Source organism: Rhinolophus ferrumequinum, chromosome 22 (assembly GCF_004115265.2).
Source record: "Rhinolophus ferrumequinum isolate MPI-CBG mRhiFer1 chromosome 22, mRhiFer1_v1.p, whole genome shotgun sequence".
NCBI classification, from domain to species: Eukaryota; Metazoa; Chordata; class Mammalia; order Chiroptera; family Rhinolophidae; genus Rhinolophus; species Rhinolophus ferrumequinum.
The window spans coordinates 1,847,138-1,859,641 of NC_046305.1; the positions used below are offsets into that span (position 1 = coordinate 1,847,138).

Genomic DNA, 12,504 nt, shown 5'->3' on the forward strand with positions numbered 1-12,504 from the left:
GTTGGGAAGAATAACAACCGAAGGTGTTGAGGGGCAGGGGATGTAGCTCAGTGGTAGAGCGCATGCTTCGCATGTATGAGGTCCCGGGTTCGATCCCCGGCATCTCCAGGTCCCTTTTGTCTACACAACCAGACGTTTACATTTTTAAAATGTCCAATCATACCATCTATTCTTGTCTTCATTAATGTATTACGATGTTCGTTTAGCCACTGCGTATAGAACTGTATATGTAGAGGGGGAAATAGAATTACTTTTGGGTATTTTGGGATATCTTTATCTGAAACGAATGAAACTGGAAAGAGAAAAACACACAACTTCGGAGCGGCCGAAGAGAAACAACCTGGAGAATTGTCCGGGACTCAATAAATGAATGGCCATCTGTGGTGTCTGCCGGTTGGGACACAAAGGACAGAAGTCACTTTCGCCCGAGATCACAGAAAGGGGAGGAAGCGTATTGTTAGCTTCGCGTCACGGCTCGGAAACTAGGTCCAATGTTGGAAGGAGGAGGAGCTCAGCTGGGGGTGGGCGAGTCCAACTGCTCCGATGCTTTATGCTATTGGCTACAGGAAAGCAACGTCAGGAACCAGTGTCCCTTCTTGAAAGCTATTTGGAGGCAAGTTCTTGCAGCTGGCCGGTTAGCTCAGTTGGTTAGAGCGTGGTGCTAATAACGCCAAGGTCGCGGGTTCGATCCCCGTACGGGCCAGAGTTCCTTTTTGTGCTGCGATTGCTTTTCCAGAGCGAAGGAAAAACCTGGTCCTGGACCCTCTTACGAGACTGCCGGCTGCGTCTGCGCAAGTGCGGACCCGCGGAGGGAACCCAGAGCACCTACCTGCGCCAGCCGTTGCTCAGGACGTTTGCCCCGTAGACACCTTAGCAGTTTCTACTTTCATCTGAAGGAGAGAGTGTTACCACTGCTGTGGCCAAAGACTTTCCTCGAAATATCTGAATACAGTCAAGTCCTGAGTGACTGAAATGACGGCTGGTGTGAGCCGGCGGGACCAGCGTCTCCGAGGCTCAGTAGGGTCCCCATCGGGGTGGATCGTCCCTCACACAGTCCGGGAGGAATACCATCCTGAGAGACGCACTTTGTGACTGCTCACGTGAAAAAGGACGAGCCCTTTAACAGGACCACGCCGTCCGTCACCGACCTGCCCCTCTGTCCTGTCATTTCCTGCTGTGACGCCTCTCGAGTCAGCCTCATTTTCCACCAAAACAGACTTTCAGCGCCCTAATTATGTATCCCCTTGTTCCTCGTGCAGCTCGTGTCTGAGTGAATACTGCTGAGTGAATGTTCACCTGTGTTCACAATTTTCCGTGGTAAATGCTGAGATCCAGCAAGAACTCCAAGTGGGTTTTGGGAACGCGCGGGGGCCGGTTCAGTCCCGAGTTTACAGCTGCAGTGCACTTAGGGACCTTGTCAAAATGCAGCCTACGGGCCTTGCTCCAGAGAAAGGGCACAGGTTTCTGTATTTCTAACAAAGGCTAGGATGAGTCAGCGACCTTTGAGAAATGGGCTTTATACAGTCTTTAGAGGATTGGGTTGCGGGAAAATCCGGGGAACTTCTGAGAGAGAGCCACGTTGAGCTGGTTTTCAAAACAGGAAGGGAGGGGGCAATGGAGGGAGGGGGAGGGAGAGGAGGGGAGGAAGAGGGAGGGGGAGAAACAGAAAATATCACTTATATACATTAATACATAAAACATAACACACAGAGTAATTCAGTAAATATTTAAGACTTTCAGGAAGTGAAACCCTGTAAGTGGCTCGTTGGTCTAGGGGTATGATTCTCGCTTAGGGTGCGAGAGGTCCCGGGTTCAAATCCCGGACGAGCCCGCCTTTTTCTGTTACTCTACTGAACTTTTACGTCATAAGGGTTAAACTCACACAACAGAAATTGGGACCGCTGCCATTCAACGAATTAAACTGCTATACGTTCATGTAAAAATGGGCAGGCTGGATCTGCATTTAATCCCAACACGTAACTTGACAACTCCTCTAAAAAGATAAGTATTTTTTCATTTTGGCTTGTATTCAGTATTTCATCAGGTCCAAAGTGACTCTTGCAAAGGCAAATGTTTCCGCTTCTTCCTGAAGTTCCGCCCCCGAGGTTGTGATCGCGTGAAATGTACAGGGAGATGATTGACACATCTCAATACAGTGTCGTCCATCATTCATTCCCCACATGAGAGACATGGGTTTAAATGGAAAAACCAAAACCCTGCACTATAGAATTGAGGTTTTGGAAACCTTGGCCACGTTATTTCCTCTCGAGGACAGCGTTGGGTATTCCCCCCATCGCTCAGGACAGAGGGCTCTGCGTCCTTGTTGAGAAGGGGCAGATTCTCTCTCCTGGAGCTTCCCAAGGTGCACTCATTAAGCAGATGTTTGTTGAGCATCCATTATATTCAATAAGCTTTTGCGGTTAGTGGTTGACAAAACATACAAAAAAAAAATCACTGGATCCTATGTTCCTGTGGTTGTCACGTATTTTATATGAAAACAAAATTGCGAACCCTCACACCCTTTTCTTTGTGTATCCTCCTAGAATGTGGAAAAGGACAACAAGCAGAAGGGGCCTGAACAGGAGGAAGAAAACCGCGGAGCTTTTCTTCAGGGCCATGTCCACATAGGGCGGCAAGAGGGGCGAGAGCTGGCTATGGACACCGAGACGGAACTGCACAGAGCGCCCAGGGCACTGTCTGGGCTCCAGGACCTGGGTCCTCCGGGGCTGTGCGCGGAACGACGTTGAAAACCAGGTGTGGAGCGTTGAGAGTGTCCGATTTGGGGTCACTAGACGTATTCGGAGATTCCGACTCTGGGATCCCGGAAACATTTTGTGGTCTGCACTACAGGTTGGTGAGCATGGGGTAAAGGGGAAGAGGTAGTCAAAGTGGGTGGAATGCATGTTAATAATTTCAGAGACTATTTCTTTGAATTTCATGTCATCTTGAATATAAGACAAAAACGGTCCTATAAAATCCAGAGTCCTATATTCTCAGTGGTCCCAAGAAGAATTTCTATTTCCTATAGTAAATTAGGGACGGCCAATTACAGGTGCCCGGCTAGCTCAGTCGGTAGAGCATGAGACTCTTAATCTCAGGGTCGTGGGTTCGAGCCCCACGTTGGGCGCTTCTTTTTGTCACACTCTTTAGCTCCAAGACTACGACCCTGGCCTTTATCAACATGGAAGTTTAGACTAGAGCATGGCGAGCGGCTGCGGTTCCTGGCTCTGCTCAGCTCTTTCGGCCTCACTGCAACGCCAGAACCTAGGCTCATCGCCCCTGGCCAGGGGTGCATCGCTCTGTCCTACTGTTTGGATACTTGGTCTGTGGGAGGGCGAGCACTCTGCACAGGTTAATTCCTCAGGTGATTCTGAAGCACTATCCCCACCATCAAAGGTCTAGGGTGCAGAGATATTGGACAAGGTAAAGACTGAAGGTGGAAAAATCATCCGAAGGACAGAGGAGGCTCAGGGGCAACAATGTTCTTGGAGAGTTTTGAGTGTTGGGAGTCTTTCAGCTTCATTGGACTAGTTTTACCATCCTGTTGCTTCTCTCATTAACAGATCTTTTGACAAGTATTTTTTATATATATTTGTATGAATCATGTATTTAACTTTTTGAAAAGCGTACTTTGACAAAATGGATAATACTAAATAAACTATAATACTATAAAACAGTTTATAGTATTATAAACTATAATACTATAAAAAAAGGATAACTTATTCAGTCAATTGGGGCTAAGGAGGAGATAAATGTTTATATTTAATTCATTCAGATTGGCCCCTCTCACAATAGATGTTTCATGAAGACTTGAGGAGGTTAATGTCCAAACGAGGTGATCGGCAACTTGCTTTTAATTCCTATTCAGAAAAACAATCCTTCTTTGTGCCCTAGAGAAGTGAACGAAGCCTGGTCTCAATGTGCTACTTGTGCAAGGGGGACCACTAGTCCTGTGTTTGGCTCCACTGTATGACAATGTAACGATCTTGAAAGGAATGTGAAGGAGAACAAAGAAGTCCTGAGGTCGCCTTTCATTAACAAGAGAGTAATAGCCGTTTTGAGCTTCAGACAGTCGCAGAAAACTAGACAAGAAGCTTACATTTGCAAAATTTACCAGTATAATTTACCAGTATTTGAATGATAATGCTTTCTACTTGTGTTAAGAAAAAGAATCGAAAACTACTGTCAATAGCACGGATGCTCGAGGCCGCGAGCACGCCCATTTGCCACACTAACGCAGAGTTGGCAGGCGCGGAGGGGCTACAGCTGACGTGCTTCCTTCGATAGCTCAGTTGGTAGAGCGGAGGACTGTAGTGGTTAAGCATTCAGGCATCCTTAGGTCGCTGGTTCGAATCCGGCTCGAAGGAGCTCACGTTTTGCGTCGTTTTTCATTCCCCACCAAACAGGTTTGTCTCAGTCCTGTGTGTCCTCGATGCGCATCCATTTCAGACTGTCCTCGTTGTGCAGCGAATCTGTTTTGATATCATTATTCTCCGTAACCCTGACATGGGCGCAACCACTCGGCAACCTCGCGGTTCACTCAAGCAATACCGGTTCCAGGGAGGACACAGGAAACGGCGGAAATGATCCAGGAGCGCCATCGCGTGGGCACTGTGCGCCATGCACACGGCGGCTTTAACAGCCCAGTGTGGCGGGTACCAAAGCCAGTCGGCGCCTGCCGAAAATAGTGGGCTGCAAAGGACTGAATAAGGTGGCGCCTCCTATTCATGCAACTGTGCCTAATGTCGCCACCATATTGGACGCTTTCCCCGTGGTCCTAGGAAGTAGGGTGACATGTGGGACGTGGCAATGCCTTCTTCAGCTGTGTCTCCAGTGCAGCCAACGGATGACCAAGCGAGCTACCTCCCTGCTAACGAAGCCCTCTTGCTGCCCACTCAGGGCACCTTGCGGAAGACGGGGTGGTGCCGTGAGATTGTAAGAGCCGGTCACGAGTGGTGGAATGTGGAGGAGAGACTGCTCCAAGGTGTGACCGCCGCCTGACCCACGAGCTGGATCCGGGCCAGAGGGGAGATTGCTTACTGCAACCCCTCTTGGAGACTATCCATATCCATGTTCCTCCGGACATAAGCCAGCACCCCTTCCCTGCCCCCTGGTACGCGTTGGGTCAGGTTGTCCTGAGCTGGTCAACCATGTCAAGTGATTTGTGTACCTGGTAGAAGTCACATACTACTACCTGTGACCAATCCCCTTTCCCTGTATAATTTTCTGGCGCCTGCCAAGCGACACAGGGACCCAGTTCGTCTTGCAGCTGCCAACAATGCACCGCGTATGTGATAATGAACTCTATTAATGGCTAGATGGAGTGTGGCAGCCTCTTTCTTGGGTCTTTCCCTGCCCTCTATTTCAGGAGACAGATTTTTCAGACCCAGGACCTTGGTCAATATCTTGTTTTTCTTTCTCCTTCTTTCCATCAAATTTAATTCATTCATGTGCTTCTATTAGGATGATGTCCTCAATTTAAGAACTTGACTTAACAAACGGCAACTGAGTACCCCCAAGAAAAAGGGACCCATCGAAGCACATAGCCTAAGTCAATAAATCACACCAGGATAGTTGTCCTCTAGTGAATTACCTTTTCAGAGCCGAAAAGATGTCATGCACTTAAAAGGTAAATTGTGCAATACGTCAAAAAGCAGTAAATGATATAGGAAAAAAGGAGTAAGTGAGGAGGTAGAGCCACCTGGAGTAAGGGTTGGGTGAAGGATTAAATGGGCTGCTCCGGGAAGAGCTAATTTTTCGGTATGGTTTAGAGACATTTTTACACTATTCATCTTTATCTTTGCTTACAAAAGTCCTCCTCCATCTCCTTAATAGGTTTGTTTATTTTATTATGCCACTGGTGATAGCGTAACAGTATAAAACTCCTTTTTTCCCCCACAGGATTTGAGTCTCAAGAGATTATGACAAAATAGGATAAAATGAATTAAATCAGTGGTTCAGCCTCTATTTGGGGGTAGGACTCCTAGGGATTGAAAGAATGTACCGCCTGCAAGAATGGACATTTTTAATCGTTAGGAATAAAAATTGAGGCCTTTTTGTTTATCCTGAGGGCAATAGGGAGCCCTTAAAGTTGCTCACCAATTGTGGTTACCCATTGACATTTTTAAAAAGTTACTACAGTGGCACTATGACAGTGGAAACTAGGGTTGGACAGGGATACGGAAAGGATTTGGGGGGCTGGGGGACAGAGCAGAGGTTATTTAAAAGATCACATGAGAGATGGTGGAAGGTGGGATCGACATTGTCTGACAGGGTTGACATTGTCTGACATTGTCTGACAGAGACATTCAGGGTTTCTAAAGAGTGATCATCACCCTCTACTGCATAGCAGATGATGCTGGTCTGAGTTCAGGGACTATTCCAGCCTCCCAAGTAGAGGCTGCCACAAAGCAAAGGCCTTTCTCCGGTAGGCAAGAGCAGGAATCCTGAATCATGAATCCATATTTGGATGACACGCAAATAGGAAATTTACTTTGATCAAACAAGTTAGTTGATGTAACGATCTTACAAACACTCCCACACAAACATTCTACATTTTAAAAACACTACGTGTTCATATTTATCCACTTGGGCACTAGATCCCATCCCACTCTCAAGGAGACATTCCAGCTGTTGTCCTGGTTCTCACCAGAGTCAGGACCAAGTATCTGTGATATAAATATGAAATGAATAATGTGTCAGTAAACTGTGTAATAGGTGCCAAATAAGTTTTTAAAATAAAAGAAATAATTACATTTACATTTACAATATAACATGTAAATTATATTTACAATATTTACATTTTTAAGACATCTTATTCACAAAATCAAATTTAAAGTGAATATTTAAACTATTCAGAACTGCAATTTTCAAAAATTAAATCTAATTAAAATTTCAAAACGTATTATTTGCAAAGTTAAACTACATTTTCAAAACTGAAATTTAAAAATATTCAAATCTCTGTTAATTTTTTAAAAATAAAATTTCAAAACTCAATTTAAAAAAGTGAAATTTAAGTAAGCTTTAAAAGGTCACAACTTGGGTACCTTGGGTAAAATGTTATTTTGGTCCTAGAACACACAAAAACCTTTCCCTCATTCCCAAAATTTCCAGAAGAGCCTGCCGCAACCCTCCTTTTTGCGTCTCACAAGGCGTTCAGTAGGGTGTTACACTGGGGATCGGCCTTTTCCGGTCTGCCGATCCAGCTAGCCAGTCAGACTAGTTCCGCTTTCCTGAGCCTCGGATCGGCTCACGGGTTTGAATCTCCCGCGGACCTGGGTCTCACTTCCGGCCTTTGCACTCATTCTGGATCCACCCACGCCGCCCAATCTAGTCCTTTCATTGGTCAGCACCTCCACTGGCTCCGCCCCATCGCCGCAGGCTGGCGCACAGTGCGCGTCAGACGGCACAGTGCTTTACGGCTGTCGTGCTTGACGTATCAGCAAGCATGGAGGCAGGAGAATCAGAAAAGGAAGCCGCAGAGCAGGAGCCTCTGGAAGGGAGAGACCGGGAACCAGAGGCGGAGGAGGAGCAGGAGGAATCCGAAGAGGCGGCTGGCGGCGCCAAGAAGCGGGTGGTGCCAGGCATTGTGTACCTGGGCCACATCCCGCCCCGCTTTCGGCCTCTGCACGTACGGAACCTTCTCAGCGCCTATGGCGAGGTTGGGCGCGTCTTTTTCCAGCCAGAAGGTAAGTGCGCGGGTCCGAGGCTCTGAGGGGTAGTTAAGTCGGTGGGACGCAGGTCTCTTAAGGCCGGGGTGGGGCGGTAGCGTTGTAGGCCTGTTCACGGACAGCTAACTGTTGGGTTTCAATCCCGCCTCCGCCCGCCCCTCTTTGCTGACCTGAATTTACCAGTTTGTTAAATGAGTACAGTCCGAATAAAATTCTAAGTGGCTTTTCACACAGCTGAAGACATACCGCTGTCATCGCGGCCCAGGTGGAGAGACAGTGTGTGATCCGCCGCCCGTGACTCCCATACAGGCACTAATTGGAATTGGAGTTGGCCGGTGCGGGTTCTAGGTGGAATGTTCAGGGCAGACCTGATTAAGGAGTGCTAACCTGAGACCCCGAGGCCTTTGAAAGAGAGGCAACAAGCATTTGTTTGAGATCAATGAGAATAGCTATTAGGGAAGTACTGCTTCAGGCAGAAGCCCAAACAGTGTTCTGATGAGACAAAGACAAGGGGTATTTATGAGAAAGGGAAGGGGAACGATTACATCAGTAGACGGGAGGCGTTGCTCTTGATGTGGAAAAGCCAACATAGTGACGCTAATTCTAAACAGTATTTTAAATTTTCAGTCCAGTGGTCACAATGTCTGCTTTCTTGTCGTCTTTGCAAACCGTTGTTTGGGGCACATTGTTGCTCTAGGCTCGGGTCCAAAGGTTATTTTGTCCTGTTTTGACATCTCAGAGGTTTGAGGTGTAAGACGTGCTGGGCAGTTTTCTGTGGGATGGCGGCTCCAGCTCCGTTTTCAAGTGGCGGCTCTGTTTTGAAGTGTCTCCGTTCATATTTTGACAGGATTGAGGAAAGGATTTAATTAGACATGGGGAGAAAGGGTGGACTTTGCAGTTCTCCCCTTCCTGGCAGACCTTGAGGTAGAACCCTGGCCGGGTCGGGCAGGTTTCTAGAACTCGGTGAGTGGGTGCTGCGTCGGTCTCCTTGACTCCTGCTCTGTCTTGGGCGCACAGACGGTTTCGTGCGGCGCAAGAAGAAGGCAGCAGTAGTGTCGGCCACGGGAGGAAAAAAACGGGCCAAGTACAGCAAGGACTACACCGAGGGCTGGGTGGAGTTCCGGGACAAGCGGGTAGCCAAGCGTGTGGCCGCCAGTCTGCACAACACGCCCATGGGCGCCCGCAGGCGCAGCCCCTTCCGTTACGACCTGTGGAACCTCAAGGTAAGGGGGTAGGCGTGTCTGCGCATCCTATCTTCCCGCCTTCCCAACCCCAGCCCAGGCACCGCTGTGACCTCTTGTTGGCCCTCTCCCCTCGATTTTCTCTCCCTCCTTGTCCGGCCCTACCCAGGTCTTTTCTTGTTTTCCTGTCTGCAGTACCTGCACCGATTCACCTGGTCCCACCTAAGTGAGCATCTTGCTTTTGAGCGACAGGTGCGCAGGCAGCGCCTGAGGGCTGAGGTTGCGCAGGCCAAGCGTGAGACTGACTTCTACCTTCGAAATGTGGAGCGTGGGCAGCGCTTCCTTGCTGCTGATGGGGACTCTACCCGCCCAAATGGCTCCTGGGCCTTCGCTCAGCGTCCTACTGAGCAGGAGCTGAGGGCCCGGAAGGCAGCTCGGCCAGGGGGGCGTGAACGGGCTCGCCTGGCCAACGCCCAGGACCAGGCCCGCTCCAACCGAGGGCTCCTTGCCAAGATCTTTGGGGCCCCACCACCCTCAGAGAGCGTGGAGTAGCCCTCACTGGTCAGGGACCCTTGAGACACAGGGAGGCTGCTGCCACCCCCGTGCCCAGCCCAGTGTTCTGTCTACGTGCTGATGACCACCCCAGCACACATTGTTGTGTTTCTCAGACCGGGAGTCTGGGGAGTGCCCAGACATAAAAGTTTTGTGGGTGCTTGGCTGCTTATCTCCTGCCCATTGGCGCCCTCTAAAAGCCCTTCTTCCGGGCCTCAGGAGGAGGCTTACATCGAGTTAGAGTGTAATGGTTAGTCCAGGCAGCTGTTTACCAACCATAGGGATGGGCAGCAGCAACATCCTGTTATTTTACAGACTAACAGGGATGGGGGTTCACGGGATGGGACTGGCTTGGGAGCCACCTTTGAAATGTATTTATAGAAAAGCAAAAAATATGCATTTTGCACATGCCTTTGTAGTTATGGGGGATAAGTTCCAACTTCCATCTCCTTGTGTCCCATTCACTCACCGTCACTGCGTCTCGTGGTCTGGTCTCAGAACCGCCCCATTCAACCTGGACCCTTTTCTATTTATCTAATAAATTTCTTAGTCCATTTTATCAGTGTCTAATTCTGCATTGACTAAGTCATTATGAGGATGTGAGGGACAGTCGGTGACCCTTGGCATTACATCTGGAGACCACTAGGAACAGACAGATGTTTTAAGAAGCAAATGTACAGAGGTACTGTAGGCGTCATGGTGGGTGTGTAAGGGGAGTGGGGCCCTGGCTGCCATCTGGAAGGAGCGGTACCCTCAGTGTGCAGCCGACTCCCGCCAGTCTTCACCAAGTTTTCCAGGTCACTCCCGAAAAGTGACAGAAGCCTGAAACCTGCTGAACTACAATTGCAAACAAAGCTCAGGCCTGGGGTGTTGGGTTCAGACCATTGCAGAGGTATGTGAAGCCTGGGAGGTGTGGGCGCAGTGATTCCCTCAGGTACACCTCAGTGTTGGGGTTTAGATGGGGTAGGGTCACAGACAACATGCAGAGCAGCCTCTGGGGGCCAGAGACGCAGTGTATGCCACTAGGCCTGAAAAACAGGTCACAAGAACTGATAAAGAAGTCTGCACACAGTCTCCTGGAGTCCGAAACTCTGGTCAGTATCCAGACATCAGAGCTGGGCGAGTGTAGTAGCAGGTCAGGCTTACAAAACCCTAAACAAATTCATTAGCGAATTCACTGTAATATCTGCATATATCCAGTAGCATAATTGAGTGGGGTTTATCTCAAATAGGAGAATACCAACAGATATATTGGGCTGCATTATCTAATTCAGTAACAGAAAAAACAATCACAGTAGTTGAAAAAGTTCAACTAAATATAATACTCTATAATGATAAAAACCGTTAGCAATTCAGTAAGTTTCTTTAATCTAATGAGAGGCTTCCAGGATGTTAGCTGAATGGATTCTGAGAATCCTAAAGCTTTGCACTTTTGAACCTCAGTGGGGATATTTATCCCGACACTCAAGGTCACAATGACAGGGTAGGTCTTACCACCACCCCTTAGACCAGAGAGGCCTGGAAGAAATGTACGTACTTGGGGGCCAATGTTAAGTAAATGCTCGTTTGTGATTTCTGTCATCCCGGCTCCACCCCCATTTAATTCTTGTAGAGAGAGACTACACAGTTGGTGAACTGTCAGATGCACAAAATGTTAGTCGATGGCTCTGCTCTTTCCTGCCTGTGTTCACCCACAAACCTCAACCCTATACATTTACTCATGGTGACGAACCTTACAAACCAGAGCGAGAGGGAATAGAAAGTGTTCCCTGTGAATTCAGAGCCCTGCCTGGACTAACCTGTCCACCCAGCATTTTTAGAAGAATTTGTTTCTTGGCAGGACCTGTTGTCCTTCACGCATTATGCTGAAGAGGCTCCGGATCCCTGTGCCCATGCACACCTGCATTTCTGTCCCACCACAGGCTGGCTGCTGGCTCATGTCCTCACTGACCTGTCAGTACTGGCCCTCCTGCCCACTCTTGGCATCGGTGTCAGCGATCTCAGGGTGCGATTCCCAGCCGGGGAGAGCAGAGCTGAGCAGAACCGAGCTACTCGAGGCCAGCATTCTCCCGTGTTTGCTTTCTCTTGTAAACCGGGTGTGTTTAGCATCTTGGTCTGTGATCAACAAGGGTACTGGACTCCCCACAGGTCGCGCAGTAGGGAGGCTCCTACAGGACCACTGTCCAGAGCCAGTGCAGTCCGTACTTCAGGTGTCATTCTCTCCACCTTAGCATCACAACCTCCTGGAACTCTAGCGATGGTCCAGTGGCTGTCACCACCACCAGGCCTCCGGGCACACCAATAGCTTTCTTTCCCCCCAGCTTTATTGAGGTATAATCAACACATAAAGTTGTCAGATATTTAAAGTGTACATCGTGATTTGATACATACACATCATGAAAGGATTCTTGAATATCTGCTTTATTCTAATGCAAATGTAGGGGAAATGTTTTTTCTTAGTACAGTAGAGACAAAAATGGAGTATTTTCAGAACAAATGTTTATTTAAGAAGGGAAGACAGAAGCATTAAAGCATAGGAATACATTGGCTGAATACAAGTGTCTCGTTTGGTCTGGTCTTGGCAGTTACTCTAACTACTTACCTGAGGGAGAGAGGTAGGTTAGCACTGTCTCGGGAGAACCTCCATCCGTCCCAGGAGTCACCTAGTTTTGGTCACAGGCTCCCAAGTGGCCCTTCCCACCCTCAGGTTGTTCTACATGAATAATACCAACACCCTTCCCCAGGGTTAGAAGCCCTCAGACCTGTTTTCATACCCCACAGTTCTCTGTTTGAGGGGTGGTCCATCCTTAATTTATTTAAAGACTAGAGACCAGTGAGATTAGCTGAAACAGAGTTGTCACCCTGCCAATGGTACGAACTCTGTCTCCTTCTGCAGGCCCTCTGATGGCTAATGGGTAGCCAGAGCATGAATTTCCACCACCACCACATCACACACCCGTACTATTTTAGTGTTACAATGATCAGACATAGACTAGCTGCTAGGCATGATTTTCACCAAGGAGAAACAAATGCACCTTGTGTGTGTTGTTACACTGTTATGTTTTCATGGCATAAAAGCTATTTATGAAAGTTACTAAAAC

The 12,504-nt window shown here is 48.3% G+C and overlaps 1 protein-coding gene and 5 non-coding genes across 6 annotated transcripts; all 6 read left to right on the forward strand.

Moving 5' to 3' along the window:
• Positions 1–36: 36 nt before the first annotated feature.
• TRNAA-CGC (transfer RNA alanine (anticodon CGC)) lies at positions 37–108 on the forward strand. Its single transcript has one exon. It is a non-coding gene; the product is annotated as a tRNA-Ala (tRNA).
• A 521-nt stretch (positions 109–629) lies between these two features.
• Positions 630–703, forward strand: TRNAI-AAU (transfer RNA isoleucine (anticodon AAU)). The gene has a single exon. It is a non-coding gene; the product is annotated as a tRNA-Ile (tRNA).
• Positions 704–1,759: 1,056 nt separating this feature from the next.
• Positions 1,760–1,831, forward strand: TRNAP-AGG (transfer RNA proline (anticodon AGG)). Its single transcript has one exon. It is a non-coding gene; the product is annotated as a tRNA-Pro (tRNA).
• A 1,223-nt stretch (positions 1,832–3,054) lies between these two features.
• Positions 3,055–3,127, forward strand: TRNAK-CUU (transfer RNA lysine (anticodon CUU)). The gene has a single exon. It is a non-coding gene; the product is annotated as a tRNA-Lys (tRNA).
• Positions 3,128–4,277: 1,150 nt separating this feature from the next.
• TRNAY-GUA (transfer RNA tyrosine (anticodon GUA)) lies at positions 4,278–4,367 on the forward strand. Its single transcript is given in 2 exon segments — positions 4,278–4,314; positions 4,332–4,367. It is a non-coding gene; the product is annotated as a tRNA-Tyr (tRNA).
• A 3,047-nt stretch (positions 4,368–7,414) lies between these two features.
• Positions 7,415–9,962, forward strand: ABT1 (activator of basal transcription 1). The gene is made up of 3 exons (XM_033093908.1): positions 7,415–7,688; positions 8,688–8,893; positions 9,047–9,962. Exons 1-3 carry the CDS (start codon positions 7,448–7,450, stop codon positions 9,401–9,403), a joined length of 804 nt encoding a protein of 267 aa, XP_032949799.1. The 5' UTR covers positions 7,415–7,447; the 3' UTR covers positions 9,404–9,962.
• The last annotated feature ends 2,542 nt before the right edge of the window (positions 9,963–12,504 follow it).

Excerpts from the sequence above, each read along its gene's own strand:
- ABT1 (XM_033093908.1), top strand. The coding sequence starts at position 7,448 with ATGGAGGCAGGAGAATCAGAAAAGGAAGCCGCAGAGCAGGAGCCTCTG. Across the intron at positions 7,689-8,687 it reads CGTCTTTTTCCAGCCAGAAG|ACGGTTTCGTGCGGCGCAAG; the intron begins GTAAGTGCGCGG and ends TTGGGCGCACAG. Across the intron at positions 8,894-9,046 it reads ACGACCTGTGGAACCTCAAG|TACCTGCACCGATTCACCTG; the intron begins GTAAGGGGGTAG and ends TCCTGTCTGCAG.